General features: G+C 35.2%; 1 protein-coding gene across 2 annotated transcripts in view; it reads left to right on the forward strand.

The window, feature by feature from the left end:
• The window catches only part of LOC145246818 (uncharacterized), a 583,451-nt gene that overhangs the window by 263,387 nt on the left and 295,064 nt on the right, over positions 1–25,000 (forward strand). For both annotated transcript variants that reach the window (XM_080108645.1, XM_080108646.1), the window contains exon 4: positions 21,844–21,948. In XM_080108645.1, the coding sequence (XP_079964771.1) occupies positions 21,844–21,948 (105 nt within the window). The remainder of the gene's footprint in view (positions 1–21,843; positions 21,949–25,000) is intronic.

Genomic DNA, 25,000 nt, shown 5'->3' on the forward strand with positions numbered 1-25,000 from the left:
AAATGTTGAGATCCAGCAACAAGCAAGAGCAAGATAGCCAGCAACAAATTAAACTGCAGACCAGCTTAATGCGGGTAATGGTCTTCCGCTTTATGTTTTTTTTTAAATCAGAGATTTGCTTCTCCTAGAAAGGCTGTCTTCACCACGGCTTACGGGAGCCCTCTCCACCCCAATACACATATACACACACACATATATACACGGTGCTAGTTGGCCGTTGACCCCGAAAAAGAGTTCATTCGCCCTTTGGAAGGTCTGGTTTTTAATCCTTCAGGGAGAATAGCCGCCCTCCTCACCAAACAAGTCTGGTGGGGGAACCAGTTTAGTCGCCGGTGACCCGACCATGAAGCAGGGCAGGTAGTACTGGGTTACATGGTACCAGTAGCACATGACATGACCTGACATACATACATACATACATACATACAACAGATAGGTGAGATTTATATTATAGATCACACATTTGCGTCATTGCGATTGAAGGAACTGTTGTTCGAGATTGTTTTAAGACAGCTGATTTTGATGGCAATTTTCGGTTTTAATTGTTACCATCAGCTGGGATGTGTGTGTGTCTTTATTTTTTCAACTGTATTAGTCGGTAAATAAAAAGAAAAGAGTCCTGATCCAGAACTTTGCCCAAGGCAGCGTCGGCATCTTCCTGAAGTTTACAGTAGGCAGCCGGAAAAGCATTTGGAAAAGGCCGTCAGGAACACTGTCAGACGATAAATTCAAAATGCTAAAAACAAAACTTTAACACAAGAATATAATGCTCACCAAATTTAATGATATGAAACCAATATTTTTCTTTCGGTTATATTAAAAATTATTTAACAAATGCTTCAAAAACTTTTTTGTAAAGACGAAAACATGACAACTATGAAAGAAAATTAAGTGGGTTATTTTTTGTTTGTTTTGTTGTTTTTTGTTGTTTTTTTTTCATGGAAATTATTTAAGAAGTATTTATGGCAAAGTTTCAATAAAAATTTTTTTGGAGCGATGAAAACACCGAAACAACTATGAACTTTCTAGAATTTTATAATTATTGTGCTTATCTAGACTTGCACTTATAATGAAAATTTAAGTAAAAAATTGCAGAAAAATCTTTATGGTGCACGTATTCGTCACGGAACGGAGATGAAAAAAAATCACGTAATTTGATCAAGTAGTTTTTTTATTTATTTTAGAAAATCAAATTGTATGACTTGATCAATATGATAGAAACAAGTCGTTGTATTTGATTGAATTCGAAATTTATCTATAGTTACCTCCCCGTTAACAACCTCTCCAGAATCAAGGGCTTATCAATGGCTGCTAAAAATAGTTAATCGATTAAAATCGTAAAATTTTATTTGCTTGAATAAAAAAAAAAAAACTCTTGATCAATATTTGTATATTTTGGAATATAACATCTATATGCTGTGACAAGTAGGTACACCATGAAAATTTTGTTTGTTTTTCTAAAAAAGCACCGTAATTATTTTTCAATTAACGAAAATATCGTCTGCTGACAACTGGTTGCTGATTAGATAAGAACGTTGCTTTTCTGTCAGTTTACCGTAAAATGCCAGAAACCATAGGGCTGCTTCCCAGCTGACTGACATGGTCGTTGCAAGTTTAATGTAAACAAGTTGTTAGCCATCCTCTTATATAATTAAACCCTTTCTAAGTTTCACCACTAATGATCGCCAGTCTTGCCTCATCGCCTATCTAGCACATTTATATCTATACTAGTCGCCATCGGGGCTTAATAAGCGGTGACCCACAATTAAAAAAGGAAAATAAATAAATAAATAAAAGATAGTAATGCGATCTTGAGCCGATTTATGGATCTGTATCAACAACAGATCCTATATAAATCCGATAATAGTGCATATCCGATCCCATATGCTTAACTAGCATCCATTCAACTAGCGATACGCCTAGAATGAAATATAATGGTTAAAATATTCGTTTCCAAAAAGGGTTGCATGAATTATCATTGCTTACGCATTTGCAGAAAAAAAAAACATCTTGATCAGTTTTAACTCCAGACGCAGATGTGATATTTGCAATTATTTTGTATATAAACGTGCAAAAAAATTCGTTATCTCAACTAAAACTTGGCCAACTCTTGAAGTTTATCAGATTACGCAGCTGGCCTTAAAATAAAGTTTACTTGAAATTTAAGAAATTACGTAAGTTATCAAGTTTGTCAATGAATAGAGCAATGTTGTCGATTTGAACTAATTTAGTAGTAGTAGTAGTAGTAGTAGTAGTAGTAGCCCTCAGGATATATTTTTTTAGTTTTTATTTTGCATTCATTTGGCGAATATATAATTATGTTTATATAAAAGACCATCTGTTCCTCCTCGACGTTGTTCGGGATTAATTTCATTTTCTTTCTCTTTAAACAGAAAATAAATAATATACTAAGCAAAGGGAGATAAATCTGTTTTAGTCAATCTAGTATTATTTCTCCTTTTCAAGTAAAAAGTCGATCAAGCAAAGGGAGATAATTCTGTATTGATCAATGCAAAATTACTTTCATTTCCTCTTAAAAGAATGCTTTTTTTTTTTTTTTTTTTAATATCTCGACCGGATAAAAATAATTTCTCAATAATGATTAAATCGAATTACATTTTTCTTTCGAAGAGTGTGTGCTGATTTTGTATAACAATTGGCAAACTAGAATCAATCATTCATTTGGTAGGACGAAAGCTATCGACGATGACTATAATTGAGAAAGAAACTGGCGTTACTTTATTTCATCGATATAAAAGTAGTAGTAGTTGTTGTTGTTGTTTATTGAGCATCATTCATGATGATTTTGTTGGCATTCGTTTCCCCGATATCTTTCTGTTAAGAAATATTTCTAGAATGAAATCAGGTACTTACAGAAGGGAACACGTGAAGGTTGGCAACGTCCCTAACTAACAGATTTTTTGTGGAATGAATTGCATTCGAACTTAGCAGACACAGGTTTTCAGTCCGTGTCGTTTACCACTGAAGCACAGTCACCTCCCAGTTGTTGTTGTTTGGAGTATTGTTAAAAGCTTGGTTTAATAATAGCGTAATACATAACTACTTCATGTTTTATCGCACTTCAAAACTTAAATGCTCAAGTGTCCTGAGTATGAACTTATGAACACTAATTGGTGAGATCTCTATTTGGAAAATTTTGTAGAATTTGAAGTTACCTTTACTTATAACAAGCCTAGGTGCCCGGCGTTGCCCGGGTGTTTGAAGGTGTGTGTTGAGCAAAAAAAAAACACCGTGGTAGTAGGCAAGCAGACTTGAACCCGTGACGCAAAGGCGGAAAAGAAAGTGGAGGTGTGTGTAAAGGTGTTGGTTGAAAAAAAAAAAGAAAAAAAAAGGAAAATTGCGAACGCAAAAGAAAAAAAAATGTGGTAGCGGGCAGGCAGGCTCGGAGTCGTACCGCGAAGAAGGAAAAGATCGTGAAAAAAAAAACGTGACATGTTTGTTGTTGCGCTCATCGCCAAACAGGAAGTGACGTAGGTTTCAATTAAGGCTATACAATCAAAAAGAAAGTATGAGTTTCGAAAATATTGGCGAAAAAAGCGGTCCATCTCTGTAGAAAAGTGTCCGGTTACGGGTGAAGGAATTAATGTTTTTGGTTAACTTTTCAATATTTGTCGTCCAAAGGGTCGAGCTTCAAAATGATAGCGATCTCGTGCAAATCCGTCGCCTTTGTCGAAACACTATTACTAGACATACAAACATACATTCATACATATATTGAAACAGACAAGGGAGATTTATATGATAGAAGATTACTACCAGGTTCACTATAACCTGGTGGAGTAGTGTTTATCAGGGCACTATGGATTACATATAATTCGTCCCGGGCAAAACTTTAAATGAATTCCAATACCCTTAGGCAAGGTATTTGCTTCTACTTCACTTCGTAATTATAAAATCCATTTTCTTTTGTTCTTTATAGTATTTTTTATGATTACCCTATAATCGAGACTTCTAAATTACTCAAACAGTATCCTGTGATGAAGCCCTAATTTAGGTAATTTTGAGTATGTATCGTCACCCTTTAGTAATTGCTATCCCCAGGTTCAGTAACTGTCAGTGTCTTATCTACGTGTGTACAGCCTATTTGTTATAAAATATATGACTATAAAACATATGAATCTACAAACATAAATGTAAACAACATATTCAGAGTTTTAGTATAAAAATTTTGATGATGGTTGATATATACAGTGTGACCCGAATATAAGAGACTTCTCTCATCCCTATATCTCTCTTATATCCGGGTTATACTTATACGTGTGTGTGTGTGTGTGTGTGTTTCTTATATCCGGGGTTCCCTGTACATTAACACAGGCTCTAATTTTGGACCAGAAACTCTCTTTTATATCCGTTTTTCTTATATTCGGGTCTCTTATATCTGGGTTACATTCCATATAAATTATCTAGAACAATCTGTATACCTCTACATAACGTGGATTGTTCCAAAAATAATTCACTCTATATTTTAATTCCACCCAAACGGATCAGGGGATTGCAAGTGGCATTGTTATGATGACTGAACTTATGTATTCATGAGTTGAACGTTTTATACTCCTCTCCCTCGTGCTCCTCCTCCAAATTTAATTATAAATAAAAGCAAAAAAAAAAAGATATTTGAATTTCCCCATTAATAAAAGCGAGAAATAAAAATGCCCCCACATCGAAAAAAATAAGAATAAAATAAACTTTCCTTGCGCGGACGAGACTCTGCAATGGCGACCCCCTTCCAAAAAGGAAAAAAAAAGAAAAAATCCAAAAAAAAAAAAAACAAGATTGAGTTGGCATGTTTGACTTATAAAGGACAATATTCAACATGGCGACCAGTAAATTTATAGGGCAAAACATCGGAAAATGAAAGTCTTAATATAATAAGAACTACTTGCCGACGACAATTTAGAATGCAATATTCGTTCGAAACCGACTTGAATACCCTATAAATCAACTTTTTGACTATAAGTCTTCTTTTGATCTACCATATCACAAATACCTTAAACCCCTGTCATGGGCATGCGTCAGAAGCAGAGATGCATCATTCAATTCTTAGCAAAAGTCCATGTAGAGAAATAAATCCTCGAATACAAAATGTTTGCTCGTTTTAAAGGCACCCTTCCCGCTTTCGTATTTCTTCAACTTTTGAGTAAAAAATAAAATGGTTTACTTTTTGAACGACCCTCGCACAATAATCTTTATAAGAATCTATACAACAAAATCTATACAACAAAATCTATACAACAAAATCTATACAACAAAATCCATACAACAAAAATAAGTATCAAAATAATTGATTACTTAAAATTGCGTTTGATTTTTATAGACTATTACTTTTAATTACATCCTAAGAGAGAGCAAGAGAGGGGGCAACGAATGTGACCTCCCGCTTACGTAGCTGTGGCATACAGATAAGAATGCTCTTTCCCTGACTCCCACACATTAGGTAACTTTAGCCTGACACTCAATGTAGACAATAGATTCTTTGAAAGACTGGCCTAGATTACGTTCGAAAATTAAATTTTGTTTTGAATTCTGAATGGAATGTAATATTTAATAGTCATCTGCGATTAAATGTATCCTCTCTGGTCAGGTCTGGTTCATATCAGGTCAAGCTCCCTTGATCTCACATGTTGGCCTGTGGTGTCGGGGATTGCCATAACGGATTTACCATCTGTTCAATGTAAGATATTCGAGTATCTGATAGAATTTGCAGAACTTTTCTGTTAAATTATTTTTTAAGTTTTTGGTTTTTAAAGGCGCAGTTTATCTTTACATTTTTTTTCGGTGAATTACTTAGATAATGCTAGTTGCTCTTTATTAGATCCCTGAAGAGGGTTGCATTCGTTTAGAAGTTGGTTAAAAGTGGCCGTGGTGAAGTAAATATTGTCGTAGACTGACAATCTGGCGTGTCAAGTTCGAATCCAATCGGTACTATAGCACACTTTCATTTAAGGATGTTAACAATCTCCACCGGGTCCACATTGTCAGTACCGGATTCTAGAGAGAATTTAGGGAACAAATGCCAACAATATAATAAAACCAGTCAAAAAATGTCGTACCATGTTGAGTTGTACGAATTTACTTTTAGTAAGTTTTATTTACTTCCTTCTCACCGCAGGTTAATGTGACACAAGGTTTCAAGGTGGGGGAGAGTCGAGCCAACGCCCCTAAAGAAGGAGCTTTCTGAACTATTAAAATTGCTTGTGCAACCCCGTCGAAATTTCCTGGTCGAAATATAGATTTACCCCCCTCCCTCGAATGACGAGAGGTAATGGCTTGGGAGAGTGGACCTCATAGAACTGCACAAACCATTATCCATCCCTCAGTCAACGTGGACAAAGCCATTTCAATAATAGTTTAAGATCTGTTGGTTTGGGTGCCCAAGGAAAACCTCTGGCTGGATTAATTTCAGTAATATAGGCCTTCGTAGGTTGAATAACTAAAATGGTTGACCGATTTCACGTGGAAACTTTAAATTGCGAAATGCGAATATAGGAACGAAATGCGTTTTGAGTTTTTGACGCAAAAAAAAAGGAAAAGAAAATCAACTTTTTTGCGTCTTCTCTTTTTCAGACAATTTTTACTGAAATCTTTTGCACTAAACGAGAATTTGAATAAAACAAAGAAAACATAGGAAAAGAAAAAAAAGTTGTGACTACATGTTTTATTAAATGGGTTCATCGCGAGATTTGTTCATTTTTATAAATAAATTTTGGAGAAATATTTTTAAATTTTAGTTTTTCTAAGATTAACATTTATTTTAAAAAAAAAAAGAAGCTCAGAAATAAGGAGAGATAACATTATATCAAATGAAATAACAAACGAAAATGTAGTGCAATTATTTCAAAATAATTATTTTATTTACAAATTTGAATTTAAAATATGTCTGAAAAAGAGAGGACGCAAAACGGTTTTCTTTTTATTTATTTATTTATTTATTTATTTATTTTTTGCGTCTAAAACTACTAAAACGCATTTCGTTCCTATATTCGCATTTCATAATTTTAAGTTTCCGCGTGATGTAAGCATCGGTCGACCATCGTGGTTATTCAACCTACGAAAGCTCATATTGCGTAAATGTTTTACAATTATAAATATATACTATCTCTATATCTTTCTTTTTCTCTCTAGACTTAAAACAAAGCCCTATACCAAGACAAAATATAACTTTGCTTGAGTCATATTGTACGAAGAATTCAACGATGCTATTAGACCAAAATTATCTAAGTAATCTCTATTGGATTTATTCTTGACCAATATTAGAAGACGCAATCTCCTGTGTGAGAATTTGAATTAGCGTTCTACTCATGCGTAAAAAATAGAGAATGAGATTCCTTCTGGTGCGTCTTTCAAAGATGTCCCTCGATTCCACAATGCTCCCCATCTTAGCATGGCTTTTTAAAATCTCTGACGCTGTGTTCGTTATGTTGCTTTCTTGTTCGAGGCACATTAACTCTCTAAAGCACAACTTCATCGACAGAATTTTTATAGTGTTTTATAGAGCACCCTTTAGATCAGTGGGCCTCCTCACATTAAACCGTTCTTGTATCATAACTTACTATCGTAGAAGTCCGCTTTATAGAGCGGGGTGTTGTCGACTTCTTTTCATGCCAGCTCAAAAGTTCTTTCCACATTCTTAACATTACTTAACAATTGAAAGCTTAATTAACCAAGCACTAGTCAACCACCTCGCAAACGCAAATCTTCTCTCTGACAAACAGTATGGATTTAGACAATGTCGTTCTATTGCAGATATTTTGACATCTCTGAATTTATATACCATGTATCGGATGAGGCGGACGAAGTCAAGGCTGTATCCCTTGATATATCCAAGGTTTTTGACAAAGTTTGACACGAAAGGCTGCTAAAAAAATTAAATGCTACGGAATAACTGGACGTATACTAAATATAACTAAATCCTTCTTATACAATAGGCATTTAGGTTATCATTGATAGACGTACATCCAAGCAGCATAACATTAATGCGGGAGTGCCTCAGGGGTTGATCCTTGGACTACTATTATTCCTGATTTTCACAAACGACCTCCATGATATTGTGTACGAAATAGGTATATTTGTTTATGATACAACGCTCTATAACATGCATGAGGGAAGACCGGATGTACATAAATCTAAGACAATGGAAGAATCGTTAGAAAATGAGTTCCAGACCGTAATGGAATGGGGCCGCAAATGGATGGTAATATGTAATGAAAATAAGACCAAGTTGCTCTCCTTTAACAATTACAAGACGCCTCTCCAACCACCGATTTCCATGATAAATATCACCCTACCTGAGAATACATACTTGGAACTCCTCAACCTAACATTACAGGCAATGTGAACTGGAACAAATACATTGTGAAAGTTGCTGCAATAAAGGAAGGTTCCCTCTACCGAGCTAGAAGACTACTCACACCTGAGAGCATCCTGTACATCTCCAAGGCGACCATTCGCCCATGCATGGAGTATTGTTGCCACATCTGGGCTGGTGTATCTTTCACTAGCCTCTCCCTCTTAGATACGGTCCAAAAGAGTTTTCGATCTAATAGGTCCAACTTTGTCAACTAAGCTCCAGCCTCTGTCCCATCGCCGCAGTGTTGCATCACTGTGCCTGTTTTACAAATATCTTAATGGAATGTGCTCTGATGAATTCTTTGTACTTGTGCCTACTCTGCGTACATATCCTCGACAAGCCCGCTCAGCAACAAAATCTTACGCTGTTGAGGTCCCTAAATTCGTTGTTGAAGTCCCTAAATGCCAGAAAGCTTTCTATTCTAATAGTTTTTTCCCCTCAAATAGCTAGATTTTGGAATTCCCTTCCTTCTACCTGCTTCCCTGGCTGTACTGATATGCAAAAGTTTAAATGTTACCTAAACCAACATTTTGATAATCTTTTTTCGGCATGGTCCCAAATAGTATCCCCTTACGTGAAAATGGCGACATGCCTTGGAAGGGGTGAATGTGAGTAAGAAATGATTTCCTTCTTTGGGAGGAGGTGAATTTTTTGTCAGTCGCCTTTTTTCCGATACAGTGTAACACGAGTTAAATGGATGACCCAACGGGTAAGAATAATATAATATAATATATATGTACTCATCGCAAATTGGCTACAGAGAAACGTTTGTGTTCAATTTACGAAAGAAATCATCAGGCCTGATTATTTACCTCAGGAATAAAACACAAATGGAACACAATAAAACACTTACACAAGTGTAACTTAGTTGCTACATTTATATTTTATACAGCTACGAAACCCTTCTCGTATATTTAGTACTGAAGTAATTACTAAGGCAAAATTTAAGTTTTTATCTACGGACATGCAGGTTTCGGGGCCCTACCCCTCTTCAGCATAGTTTGTCTGTCTCTCTCTAGGAATCGAACGCCAGACCATATCTATTAAAATCAGGTGCGTTATCCGTTACGCTACGGACTCTTAGATAATTTTATTGCTATTTTTATCGTTTATAAACTAATGCAGATTTCTTGTTGATTTTTTAAACAATAATATGGTTAAGTAGCGTCTTCACCTCGAAGATCTTTTTTTACATAGAAAATCGCCCACATTTTACTTAGACGTAAACAAATATTTTAGTTATTTATTTATTTTTAAAACTAATCTATGAACATGTATGTTTCGTATTATCGTTTAAAAAAAATCAACAACTATATATATATATATATATATATATATATATATATATATATATATATATATATATATATATAATGGGTTAAGAAATTCCAACGAAAGAAAGATGTATATTTAAATAAGGGAGCAGTCACCAACAATGTGTATTTTTTAACATTATTTTATTATTCCGTGTCTTGGTTTTTCATTGAGAATTATGTTTGGATCATTGTAATAATGTTTTTAAGTCATTGAAATCGTTTACGCGCGTTTCAGACGGTCTGTGATGCGCCCTCGTCAGAAATTACTTTCAAATGTGTTGGAGATGTAAAAATGGCGATTTTCGTAGTTAATTTGAAGTTTTTCCAAGGGGTGGAGGCTTGTAAGTGTTTATTATTCATTGGTATGCTGAATTTTTATTGCTCTTTTATTGGGCTTGTCCAGGGATACGTTGACCTGGCTTTAGTCGCTATCTCTTTCTGCTAATGTTTTTTTCTTTTCCTTTAGGGTGTGTGTGTGTGCGCGCGTGTGTGTGTGCGCGTGTGTGTGCGTGTGTGTGTTTGCTTTTATTGGTTTGGGAATGTGTATATTGTTTTATAGTATTTTGGGGTTATTTGCTTCCTTAGGAAGGCGGCTGTGGTCCGAGGTGGTTACTAATGTGTATGTATGGGGAGGGGGGACTGGCTCTTCTGAAATAAGGGTAGGGGTGCTTTCATTCTATTTTGATAATTATTTTTTGGATTCTTGGATTTTAGTATTGTGATTTTTCGTTGTAGTCTTTTCGGGTATTCCTTATATCATGTTTGTTTAGAACAATGATCCAAACATAATTCTCAATGAAAAACCAAGACACGGAATAATAAAATAATGTTAAAAAATACACATTGTTGCTGACTACTCCCTTATTTAATATATATATATATATATATATATATATATATATATATATATATATAGTAATTTATAAAATATATATAACGATTAAGCTACACTGAATATTCCGCGTTTCATCCACTCTCTGAATATTCAATGTAGCTTAATTTATTTTATAAATTACTAACTAGCTCTACCTACGTATTGAGCACTTTTGAAGTAAATACTTAAAGTTTACGCATAAATCTATATATTCGTATATTAATTTTAGGTGAGTAAATGAAGTAGTTATACATATATATGGCATAATCGCGTTGACACACTGGTTCTCGTTAGATGATCGAAGTAAAGCAACGTTGAGCCTGGTTAGTACCATATGGGTAACCACTTTGGAATTCTAGGCGCTGTATGTGCTCTGTCTGTACTTATCTCGACATTTGTTTCCAGTCGTCCTGTACATACACTTCACTTGCCACTGTTATTTAACAATGTCGACTCAGGGAGAGGTATGGTTGGAGATTGTGTACCTCCTGCCACAAAACTTTCACGCGTAGGCACCCCTTCGTGGATATCCATAATCTGTCAAAGACTGAAGGAACCTGTTTTTCTGTTAAATATATAAACACGATTAGGCTCCAATATGGTTTGCTATTATACTAAACTAACCACATAAAATGATAGAAGAGGTATGAAGGTGCAAAATAGGCATGATAAAGTCACAGTCCCACCACTTACCAGAGGGGGAACCCTATGCACGCTCCTACCGTTTTACGAAGAGCTACGAAATTTGGCAGGATAACTCACCACGTGAAGAGGGAGGTTTTGATGGGTTACACCGCTCACCCGCCGCAAATAGAGATGTAGCCCCGGGAGGGGTCACATAACTGGAAACCCTGTGTCCGATCACACCTTTGATTTAATCTCGTATATATGACAGGAGTTTTAAGGGTTACACTGCCCACGCTCACTAACGGGAAAGGGGCCCCAGAGTTTTCACTTATAAATGGGGACCCTATACACACCAACATAGTTTGATGTAAAGCTACCGAACTTGCTATGATACTCCATTACTGAAAAGGTGCAAGGTTTTTACGGGTTACATCGCTCATTCACATTAACGAATATATAGGGAAATGGAGCCCAATGGAGGACACTTATAATGGGGAACCTTAAATAGTGTTTATTCGTTTGTATCAATAAAGATTCCCACTACTGTCCCCTTGTGTTCCTTTGAGGTGGTTGCTTTGGTTTTGATACCCGAAAAGTTTGAAGCTATCTCTTTATACACACATACCCTTTTATAACCTTTCATAAATTACAGTCCATTTTTGATGACTCATTTTTAACCCAATCAACGACGGACACTTCTGCTAGTATATATATATATATATATATATATATATATATATATATATATATATAAAGTTTTCCATAAATATAAATAAATTTCTTAAATATATTTCATTTGTATCTGTACACTATCCCTTTCATCATAAAAGTGATAAAATGATGTTATTACGTTTGTTTACATAAGCGTTAACTGAGAGTACTCAATACTTTGTCGACAACTAAACTGACTTTCAAAAGGTCGACTTACACACGACTCTCTACGCCACCATACCTCTGAAGAGAAACTCGACACATCGTTCTCGTGTTTATTTATTTATTTCCAATCCGGGCTGTCGTCTTCTCGTCATACAAGTTTTACAAGGCAAAAACGACCGCGTTATTAAAGAGACGAAGGCCATAACTTATATTATTCTTTTTCTTTTCTATCTCGATAGAATTTGTGGAATGTCTGACCGCAACCATTTTATTAGTGTCTGTCCGGTTTGAATTCTCGCTCAGTGTTCCTCCCTTAACACCGGGTCGAGTCTCGTCCGTGTGGATTATACCAAACAGGCTGGATCGTAAAAGAGATAACAAACATATATATATATGTGTGTGTATGTATGCATATGTGTGTGTATGTATGCATATGTGTGTGTATGTATGCATATGTGTGTGTATGTATGCATATGTGTGTATATGTATGCATATGTGTTTGTATGTATGCATATGTGTGTATGTATGCATATGTGTGTTTGTATGTATGCATGTGTGTATGCATGCATATGTGTGTATGCATGCATATGTATGTGTATGTATGCATATGTATGCATATATATGTATGTGTATGTATACATATGTATGTGTGTATGTATGTGTATGTATGCATATATGTGTGTGTATGTATGCATATATATATGTGTGTATGCATGTGTATGTATGCGTATATGTGTGTATGCACATCTATGTGTGTATGCATATATACATATGTGTGTATGCATATATACATATGTGTGTATATGCATATATATATATATATATATATATATATATATATATAGTAAAAAAATGGAAAGGAAAATGGCGTCATAGAAAAAAAAACTCTCCTTACTACGATTGAAACGGCTTGGAATGAACGTAAAAAGTGCCCTCAGAGCCATACTATACCAGTTACCACTGGAGACCTGAAAGCTTGTTCGCCGTGTCGAAAAAATAACGAACAAAATTACAAAACATGTGTTACATTGGTGGTTCCTGGAAAACGCCGAAACCTAATTATGATCTATTATTATCATGACTGTTCTGATACCTTGATGTTTTGTCAGCTGAAATATGTATCGCGAATGTAAACTTTGGAATTTTAATATAAAACAAAGAGGTAGGAATTTTAGGTAAAAATAATAACAAATGAATTACGTTACGAGGGTCGGGTGATCTGATTCTTTAGTAGCACATTACAGTGATTAAGTAGTTAAGAAATACTTTTTATATATACACGTAGGAGTTTAGAGAGGGAATCAGCGAGAGTTTAGGTGAGAGGTTCGAGGTGAACAGATAAGAGGAGTTAGCTAGCGATCAAAGAGAGAGATGGGGGTGAGAGCTACCGATCGTTTTGGCTTCTGTACGCCAGGGAAACTATCAGGGCTGGCATTAGAAAAAATGTTAGATAAGGAAAGCGTGCAACTTCCAAGAGGTGGAAATCTGATCATAAAAATTGCATGAAAATATAATCCGAGACTTGATAATTGTTCTTAGGGTTAATCTTTATTGCAGTTTTTGTAGATCCCTCGAGCAAGACCCAAAGATGGACGAAGGTGTGTTTCCCTGTTTATCTAGATGTAAACCCCAGAAAGATGTTATCCGTTTTTTTTTTTTTTTTATAAGGAACCGTTTGTTTGTAAATGATATTGTATTTGTTTGTAAATGATCTGTATTTGTTGATCTATATCTATACGTTATATACACTTATCAATATATGTGCACACACATATATATGAACGCCATTAGATATAGAGAAACTAGACGAGCACAAACACCTTATATATATATATATATATATATATATATATATATGTATATATATATATATATATATATATATATCATGTTATACACGCACATCAAACAGACAGGTTACACACACTCGTAAATATATAGACTCGCTATATGCTCTCAGCTATATAACACAAGAAAATATCGTGGTTTCCAGTCAGATTTACACACACACACACACACACACACACACACACACAAACAAACACACACACACACACACACACACAAACAAACACACACACACACACACACACACACATATGAGTATGTCTGTGTATTATCTTGCTGAAGTACCCGCCTGTGCTGGGTTCTCGAATCTTTTTGAATTTATTGCTAAGATTAGAAGTAAATAACAGTTACTAAATATTTTCATCCATTTTTAATAAATAAATGGATTATTCAGATTTAAGATGATGAACAGTATCGGCGAGTGTAATAAAATTTGACGCGTACGTAACAGCAGCGGCATGACACCTATGCAAATGACCACGCCGGTGCAGGAGGTGACGGCACAGCGGAGGAAGAGAAGAAAGAAAGCAGAGAGACAAAGAGAACTACATGAGCGACGGGAACGACTTGAAGACTTTTGTGAGCCTGAGACAATCTTTTAAATCAAGAGCAATCCGAATAAAAAATGATTGGACGGCCGTGTGCCGTGATGCATACCAGCGGCAAAAAAAACAGTCATTTAGAAAAATCGAACGTGGGCGGTGGCAACGATGCGACATGAAGGCGAAGCACGTGTCAGCGAAGGAGATTTTTTTACATGTGAGTCACCACTTATCAAGGCCGAAAAAACACTCGAAGATAAAGGTTCATGAGTGTACTATAGTCACTGGAAGAACAGTATTAATAGTTACCGGTGAAAATAGGGTAGAAATGGATTGTGGGGGTTGCTTAACAAGAACTTGTTTAACATTGAACTTGAAAACGACCATATCGTAGTCAGCTGGAAAGCAGACCAGCGGAACAGAGTTCTACATTTGAAAAACCCGCGTGGCGGTGAATGGACTTGAGCAGACTTGTCGACGTGGGAGGAGAAAAGGCACGTGTTGGACACGGCGAAGTTTTTTTTAAATCACATGGCGAACGAAGGGACATGTTAAACCAAGATCCATGTGTAGTTTTAATGTACCAGAAAAAATGCATTTTATGTCAAATAAAAAAAAACTGAGTCGATGATTTTTCTTTGTTCCTTTGCGACTGTTTCTTTACCAAACGTCAAGTCCGTGTTAACATAGAACTACAGCGTTACATTAGGCAATAAAAGGAACAGCACAGAATTACAGTTTTAACTTCTTGGTAATAATACAAAACTAGCGGGACCTGTGGAAATTCCACAGGGGACTCATTCATATATAATATATTGATGTTGGCATTCTGTATATATTAAGCGTAAATGGAGACGCTCTGATATTATTGTAGCTATTTTGTTAAAACTGCAAAAGTGTTTATCCAAGCTAGCAGGCACGTCCGGCATAGTCCGGTCATAAGGTATGCTTAGTTTGAGTGTGTGTAAATCTAATATATAAAAGGCTATATGTCTGTCTGTCCCCATATTTTCAAACTCTTCTCCGAAACTAAAAGTCGCAGAGCGATGCTAGGGGCCTCAAATGATTGGACTTTCTTTTATGGGTCTTTAGCCAATTTAAATAGTTTTTAATGGGTCTTTAGCCAATTAAAATAGTTTTTAATGGGTCAAAATGGGTCAAAAGTTTTTTAAAAATCGCTATACATTTTGTGTATTCATCTTAGTTTATTTTAATATTTTAGTCAGTTCATATATGTGTCCCGTTGGTACAGTTGTAACATCACCAGCTTTGAATGCTGAAATTTCGGTTTCGGTTTCGATTCTAGCTGCTGGCACTCAAATACTTTTTTTTTTACTTTTGAAATCATGACTCTATAATAATAATAATAATAATAATAATAATAATAATAATAATAATATATACGAAATCTGGATAAATTAAAATACAATATTTAAGCGTATTTTATGCCCGGGCAAAACCGAACTAGTTATTTATATGATATTTTAGCGCATAAAAATAAATACATAAATATACAGACGTCATCATTTTTAATATATTAATATATAATGACGTCATAATTCTTTGTTTGCGTTCGAGTTTAAAAAACAACTAATTTTTAACTATAATGCTGTAATTGTGTTCGATATAATTACAAAACTTGATACAATGAAAAACGCAGTCACTGGTTAATAGTTTTTTAATTCGAAATTATATTGGATTCTGAAAGAATATTTTTAATATGGTATGTTTATTAGAATCTTCAACATGAAACGACTCGTGATCCATTCAGTTTGCATTGTTGCATTATACACTAATATGTACATTTAGTGACCTCATTGTAACAATACATGCCCGTTCCTTTCCTCCCACTACTTCTTGTCTCATTTGCCTCTTTCTCATATCTAACACATAAGATCGTGAAAGTAAATAAATTGATTTTTAAAATCCGTTTATTTGTTCGTCATTCATGAAGCAATGGATTGACAGAAAATTGTATAACTTAGCATTTTTTGCAGATTCTCATCCGATGATTATTTGCATTATTTCGACTATTGTTCTCATCTTGAGTGTTATTCGCACTCATGGCTGACGAAATGAGAATATGTTACCCCCGTGGATTAAATAAAGCGTACCATTCGAAATTCCGTGCAGATTCCCGAGTTATGTGGAAAGATTCCCGGGCTGGGCAAAAAGATTCCTGGATTGGGCAGAAAGATTCCTGCATTGGGCAGAAAGATTCCTGCATTGGGCAGAAAGATTCCTGTATTGGGCAGAAAGATTCCTGCATTGGGCAGAAAGATTCCTGCATTTGGGCAGAAAGATTCCTGTATTGGGCAGAAAGATTCCTGCATTTGGGCAGAAAGATTCCTGCATTGGGCAGAAAGATTCCTGTATTGGGCAGAAAGATTCCTGCATTGGGCAGAAAGATTCCTGCATTTGGGCAGAAAGATTCCTGTATTGGGCAGAAAGATTCCTGCATTTGGGCAGAAAGATTCCTGTATTGGGCAGAAAAATTCCCGGATTGGACAGAAAGATTACTGTATTGGGCAGAAAGATTACTGTATTGGGCAGAAAGATTCTCGTGTTGGACAGAAAAATTCCCGGATTGGGCAGAAAGATTCCCCGGTTAGGCAAAAAGATTCCCGGATTGGGCAGAAAGATTACCAAGATCAAAGAGTATAAACTCACATTTCTGTTTAATAACACCACTCTCGTAAAAGTATCACTGTATATGAAGTGGTTAGGCCCGAAATCCTGAATTATCTGAGCCAATTTATTTGTAGGATGTATTCTTCAAGTCACTGGATATATGCAGTTGCGATACATTTTCCATAAAATATTACATAGAAAAAATGCGAACATAAAAAGTAATATGGTTAAGATTAAACTTAGAAAAGTAAAAAGACTTATTAAATCTGGAAAAGAAAAAGACAAGATCTTCTAGTAAAAAATATAATAAATTTATATATTATTATTTATTATATAAAAGCCAAGTACGTCCAAAGATGGAATACTGTTGCATATCTGGGCAGGAGTTGCTAAAAACAGCCTATCCTGCCTTGACAGAGTACAAAATAGACTTCGTGGCTTAGTGGGGGATGCCCTTTTCTCTTCCCTGCAACCTCTCTCCCATAGAAGACACGTTGCGAGTCTATCCTTGTTTTATCGTTATTTCCATGGCAGATGCTCGTCTGAACTCCAATCTCTGGTCCCCCCTCGCCAATCATTCACGAAAAACACCCGTCTAGCTGAATCCACTGTGAAAAATTTCCCCCACTCTATATCTGTGCCTAAATCAAAACGCGGATTCCATGAACAAAGCTTCTTTCTTAGAACTGCACGCCTGTGGAACTCTGTTCCGTCTGCCTGCTTCCCACCGGACTACAACTTGGATGTCTTCAAGTGCAATGTAAACAAATTCCTAATTAACCGTCCCCTTAAGTAAACACTTCATCAAATCTCCACACTAAGGTAATGTACTTGCAATAACCCTTATCCCTGAGTGGCTTCCGGGCCTTGATAAGTGGTGATCACTGTGTAAAAAAAAAAACTTAAATTATTGCAGCATTAAGAATTTTTTAATTCAATGTAACATTATATAATCAATTCTTAATTAATACTGCAATATTTAAAGTTATAAATTGATTCCATTTTTTACTAGAATATCTTGTATTTTTTTTCGAGTTTGAACAACTAGTCCTTTTACTTTTTCATGTTTAAATCTTGACCATATTACTTTTCATGTTCGTATTTTTCTATGTAATCCATTATTTTTCAAGTCTTTGCTTTGAAATAATGTTTTCTTTCTGTTTCACTTGTTACCTGTGAATTATTAGTGACAGTTTTTTTTATATCTTATTACGTCATCATCTCCGCTATTCCCAGCCGATTTGAGGCAGCGTAACAGATGTGGATACTATGGTAACCAACAGTCAATCAAAAACAAAAGAAAACGTCGCTACGTTCCTTACATATTCTGAGAATTTTTAAAAACTATAATTTTATTATAACTTTTGTTTTATTGAACGAAAATTGAATTTTTTTTTTCAAAATATAGCTGAGAAGGTGACTAATGAACTGTAAAAATTGTTTGAAATTTGTCCGGAAAATGAATGAGCGGTGAAGCTTTAAAGCAGTTCTAAATGAGTAAAACTAACACTTAACCATATATTCAAACACAGTAGTGTTTGAACGTTAGCACATTCTAATGATATGCTGCAATTACATTATATGATTTTATGAATAAGTAGATTTACTTTCCTTTGAAATAGCATTACTAAATGGTTCATATAATTCGAAAGGAATATTTCAACATTTTGTGCTCATTTCAATCACAGAATAGCCGTTTGTTCCCCGATATTTTATGTGTTTTCCGCACAGACTTTTACTGTGCCGACCCTATCAATTCTTTTCTATATCTCGATCCTTTTTATATAACCAGACCTAGCGCACTTTTCTTGATAGACCATAACTTATTCAATTAACTTAGCCGAGTGTGACCTATTGTTAAGATTTAAAGAGACTCACGAGAATAGCTGGGATACAACAAAGTCATAAGGCATTTAATAGATCAAATCTGCACATTTGTTTACGCTGATGCAGACATACTGGTTTGTTTTGACAGCATATCCACCCAAATTTGAAACTGATCCACCCATAAGACGCCCCTGTTAGAACGCGATTCTAAGAAAAAAAAACGAGGGTGCTGTTTTGGAATACGCATCCAGAGATTTGCAGTCGTGACGTAAGTAGTTTTGGCTACGAATAGAGAAAGTTTAATCAAATTCTGACTTTGACTGAAATATATAAAGAAAATAGCGCATCTATTTGGCGAGCAACTATTTTCACTTGATTTATTCAAATTGCCTCCTAGTTAAAAATGCACAATGTTTAATACTTGCGAACAGTTAAACCTAAACTGTTCTCATCTTGAGTGTTATTCGCACTCATGGCTGACGAAATGAGAACATGCTACCCCTCGAGGATTAAATAAAGACTTCCCTTCGAACTTCCGTGCAGATTCCCGAGTGGAGTAGAAGGATTGCCGAGTTAGGCAAGATAGATCTGAAGAATGTCGGAAGGTGTCGTAATGTGTGCTATATTTAGTTTGAATTAGTTTTATGCAACGGGAGAAAAGATGGAGTGGAACTCTTCATGAAAATTCAAATACCTCTAACGTCTGTGAAATATAAAATATAATAATTAAACAGCAGTTAATAAAGATTCTCAAATTTTAGAGAATATTTTGTATTTTGAAGGGGGGGTCAGAAGCCATAATACGGGTGGAGTCAAATAACTCAGCTTTGCACTAAACTTAATCAATATTCATTATTCGGAATCAATTAAGCAAGCGTTCATGAATTTCAATCTTCTCTTAAGTTCTCTTAAGCTTATACCTTTAGTTTTAATTTATACTTTAATAAATATTTTTAGAATAAAACACATGCGGAAGACGTGACATACTTCGCATAGGGCAACTCGCATGACCAGCAAAAAACCAACCATCCTATAGAAGGAGCTCATGCCTGGTCGGATGTTTTTAGAACCAATCCGACCCATACCTTGAGACAAAAAGACCAGACCCCCTAGCGATATCTTACTGCCGAAATGTGCCCAGGTTACTCCCGCAAGTTAATTAGCCAATGTACCAAACGACACACCTTTCTTCGTGGATACATGAGTGGCTATTTAATGATAGAAGAGTTCGGTACATTAAATAAAGCTTCACCGGGCAACCAATAAGGCGATTATTAGACTTCGTTACTGGAGCTCTTTAATTCAAGAGTCCTAAAATGACTTCTTATTTGAATGTATCATCGGACAATCGACCTAATTTCTTTCAATTATAATCGCTGTTTAAGGGGTTCTCTCTGTTTGGAGAACAACTCGACGATCTAGAAGATTGGGATTAAACAGACAATTAGAAAGTGCTTCAATACTTGATGACAAGATTAATTACTCGTTTAAAGGCTTAAGGCTATGTTATTTGCCAGGCTAGTCATGGTTCGGGGAAATGGCGTATCCATCAAAAAATGAATATATACTAGCACACCTATTAATATAGCAAAGCATAGTTAATCACAAGTTCTTTCCATAAGAAAGCTTTCCCTATATATTTTAATTGCACAGAATACATGCTAAAATATCCCTCAGTTTTGGGAGTCAGTTATGGCTGAAAAAAACTTCCGTTTTAATTTTTCGAATTTACCGTAATTTGCAGATAACTCAAGTGACACATATTTTACTAACTTTCTATCATTTTCCCCCTCTTTCCATGTATTTAATTTGACTCCCCACTATTATTTTATAGGATGTCTGCTACTCTTCCTCCTCTTTCTCATTTTCTCTCTAGATATCTATGAAAAAATACAATTGCGAATTACTTAGGACATATATCCAGTCATGACTGACATAACAAGAACATGCTACCCTCGTGAAGTAAATAGAGGGTTCCGTTCGAAATTCCGTCCAAATTTCTGAGATCGACAGAAACCTTCTCGAGTTCGACAAGATAGACCTGAAGAAGGTCGGAGGTTACATCGATCGAAACGTTGTGAAAATGGCACCCAAGATGAAAACAGTAGTCCGAAGAATATAAATAATATGAACTATTTCATTTTTATTTTGGATAATCATTCGTAAATTTTTGGAATGTTATATTACAATTGTGTGCAAAAAAAATCCCGTTCTTCTTATTATTTTTTTTACGGTAGATTCGTTTTTAGTGATTTACTAGCAGTCAGCTCGGCGTTATCCGGTCGTAAAATACGTATAAATATTATTTTAATTCATACAGATTCTGAGACACGTGCATGCGAGTATTAAGTTGTTTTTTTTTCTAAACAGTTCACGTCTTGTATGCAAAAAAATACTCGTGCTGAGATCGAAACCAAAACCTAAAGACAACGAGTCAAGTACGATAACCATTAGGCCGACTTGACACGACTTTATAAATTGTTTTCAAATTGTACTTATTTTTAACATAACGAATCTGTCATGTGAACCATTCATCCACGCATGCGCATTCGTGAAATATTATTAAGTAGAAAAAACACTCCTACGACTCCCACGTACCAATTTTTCAATTTTTACTCCTTAGCAGACCGTTTTTCCGAATAAAAACCTGTTAAAAGTTTTCCGCATGTCTGAATATCCTATATACAAAATTTTAAGTCTGTAGATGAAAAATTCATTGAGTATATAGGTTGATAAGTGTCTTCACACACACACATTCTTACTTTTATAAATATTATTAGATTAAAATGGTTTCAGCTTTTATAGGGATGAACCCACCATCTACCATTTTAGTTTTACCTCAAATTAAATAAATAAGGACAGTTAATACACCTTAAAATTTTAAAACAAAACTAACTATAAATATTAGTAAAATACTCATTTTTCTCATTTCAGGACAATGCAGTTTGGGAGTATGTTTCAATGGGGGTGCTTGCAATGGTGGTTATCTCCAGTCTTGTTCCTGTCCACCCGGATTCCAGGGACCTCGCTGTCAATATGGTAAGTATAATTTGAAGAGTTCGAATACAAAACGCAATAAACGATAATTTTAAAAATGAAACTTTCGCTCCAAAAAGCGTTGCATTTTAACAGTCGACCATATCCTAAAATCGTTTTTTTTACATAATAAGATATGCGCATACAGTTTCTGGTTTTAATTACGAGGGACATTCCAAAAGTAATGCCTCCTATTTTTATTCCACCCGAATGGATCAGAGGGAAATGCAAATTTAATTGTTATAATAACGGAACTTATGCACTCGTAACATAAGAATTTCATCTCTCTGTTGCACATATTGGCAGTGTGAGATTCTAAGAAAACAACCTCGGTCATGAACGTACGTCAGATGCAAAGATGTGTTAGTGCATTTTTCCATGCAAAAGATATAGAACCGATCAACATTCACCGGCGCCTGTTGAAAGTTTAAGAAGCCGATGCAGTTGATGTCAGCAGTTAGGAAGTGGGTTCGTTGATTTCAGAGTGTCGATAGAATTGTTAGTGATAAAGCACGTTCAATATTTTTCCAACCAAGGCATTGTTTATTTCTGGCAAAAAGGCATTGAGAATAGTGGTGACTATGTAGAAAAATAAGTCCTGGGGCACAAAAGCTCGCTTGTTTAAATGGTACCACTCCCGTCTTCAACATTTTAGTTTTTTAGTTTAAAAAATAGGAGGCCTTACTTTTATATAAGACACGTCAATTCGATTTTCATGTCTGCAATATTGTTTTGTTTCTCTTTTATGAAAGTTGTTTTTGTTTTCTCCTTTTAGTTTTATAGCCCGGGTCATGGACCAGATGGTGATAGGTGGTGGAGTAAAATAACTCAATTCTTGGGGTTAGATAGGTCTTTCACAATCATGATACCATTGAATGACAATCTTCCGCCAGTTTTCCTTTCTCAGGTGCTAACCCAACCTCCGCAGTTTGATGTCTCATATATTTTAGGACAATTCTGCCAAGGTATTAATCATTTTTGATGTGGATTCGGTGTACCGAGTTCCAGTGAAGTCAAAACTCCAGCGTTATTTTCTTTGTGTGTCTTTATATAACATGACGATAGATACCCTACTTAAAATCATCTTTGGAAATACATGTTATAGCGAAGATTTTTCTTTCGAGTGAATTTTTTTAAGTTGGTAGACGCCATTGTTATATATATATATAATCTGAGATCATTGTTTTTTAGAGGTTTAGTAACCAATGAAGTGTAACGAAGTTTAAAAAAGAGTGCTCAATACCGAAGTAGAGCAGGATATATTCTTTATTTATTTTTATATGTAATATGTTGCTATATATATATATATATATATATATATATATATATATATACCTTGTGAGATAAAAGAGTACTTATATTGAACAAAATGACGTCTATCAACTCACGAACAAAATTGAATTTATTTAATAAAATACTGGATCGTTTTTAGTCAATTTTGGTTATCGCTATTATTTTTCTAAAAAGTGTCTTACAATTTTATTCTTAAGAAGCGTATTTATCGGATAGTGTTATGCAAATTAATAATTTACTTAATAGCCTTTGGAAATGTACAAATCCACATATCGTCCATCCACCTATGAGTTAAATAGAAGAATGCAATGGAGTCTATGAGATTGAAAAATAATTATTTAACGTGTATTCCAGTATTGTCTCCATGTGTCTTTGATTTGAATTGTCACTAGAGATACCAGGGGCAGCTCAGTCTTGCGCAGCACTTGCTTCACGCTTTCAGAGCGTATCCATTGTCTTTCGCACTAAAAATTAGCTTTTAAAGTTAATCGTTCTTTTTTTTTTTTTTTTTTAGTTTTCTTATATGTTTCTTATGGTGGGGAAGTGGCATTCTACCGGATGCCAGATATTTACACATTATTACAGAGATTCCTACCAAGACTTTTTTACTATTCTATTCTCCGCTTTACGCAATTGCTTGGATCTTTCTTGCACTTGGATCATCGGATATATTCAAAGTATTTTTTAAATGCATTTTTCATGCGCCTAGTAACTTCTATGGTTACCAAAATGATGGAGGTCTTCATAAGATCCTAGTTTATTTTTATATTCTACACAAGACATTAGTATTTAGTTATCTTGCCTCCATCAGCTTTCTTTAAGCTAGCATCATTAGGGACAGTGACTTCTACTATGGTTGCTATTGTCTCCTTCTTGTCCCATATCAATATGTCAGGGTTAACAGCTCCGTTTTGAGGAGTATGTAGTTCCCTGATTGCATAGTCATAGTGGACGGTGTATGAATTACTAGCATTTCGTCCCGGCGTTGCCCGGGTGTTTGGAGGTGTATGTTAAGCAAAAAAGAAAACGGTCAATTTTTTTAACTTTGACCCCTATTATGACCCCTTAACATTTATTGTTTTGGGCTCAAATTAAGTTATTAAGAAAGATCCATGTCCAAGGAAACTATATCTAAAACTTCAAGTGTTTAGACCCAAAATTGTCAGAAGAGTTTGGTAGAGTTCTCAAAGGCCAAATTGTTGAACTTTGACCCCTTAACAGCCAATTATCTGGCCGAAAACCGATCACAAAGATCAAAGATGTTTCCAAATCTCAGTACCCTGTATACCAAATTTCGAGTCTGTAGACTTAAAATTGACAGAGTTATTGCGTAGGGAAATGTATACACAGAGACACACAGAGACACACAGAGACACACACAGACGCGTTCATTTTTATAGATATACTAGCATATCACCCCGGCGTTGCCCGGGTGTTTGAGTAAAAAAAAAAAAAAAGTGGTAGTAGGAAGGCAGGCTCACATGACGTCTATGCTGTTACGACAACCGCCAACCCGGAAGTTACATTTTTTTTAATTAAGGCTAGACAATCGAAAAGAGAGGATGATTATATCGGTGAAAAAAGCGACTCCACCTGTAGAAATATTCCCAGTTGAAGGTGAAGATCTAATGTTTTTTGCCAATTTTTCGATATTTGTCGTCTGAAAGGTCGGACTTTAAAACGATACTGATCTTGGTAAAATCTGTCGCCTCAGTCGAACATTTTAGGCAGATATGCAAACATACATACATACATACATACA

This window comes from Euprymna scolopes, chromosome 24 (genome assembly GCF_053919585.1).
Source record: "Euprymna scolopes isolate OS-2025 chromosome 24, ASM5391958v1, whole genome shotgun sequence".
NCBI classification, from domain to species: Eukaryota; Metazoa; Mollusca; class Cephalopoda; order Sepiida; family Sepiolidae; genus Euprymna; species Euprymna scolopes.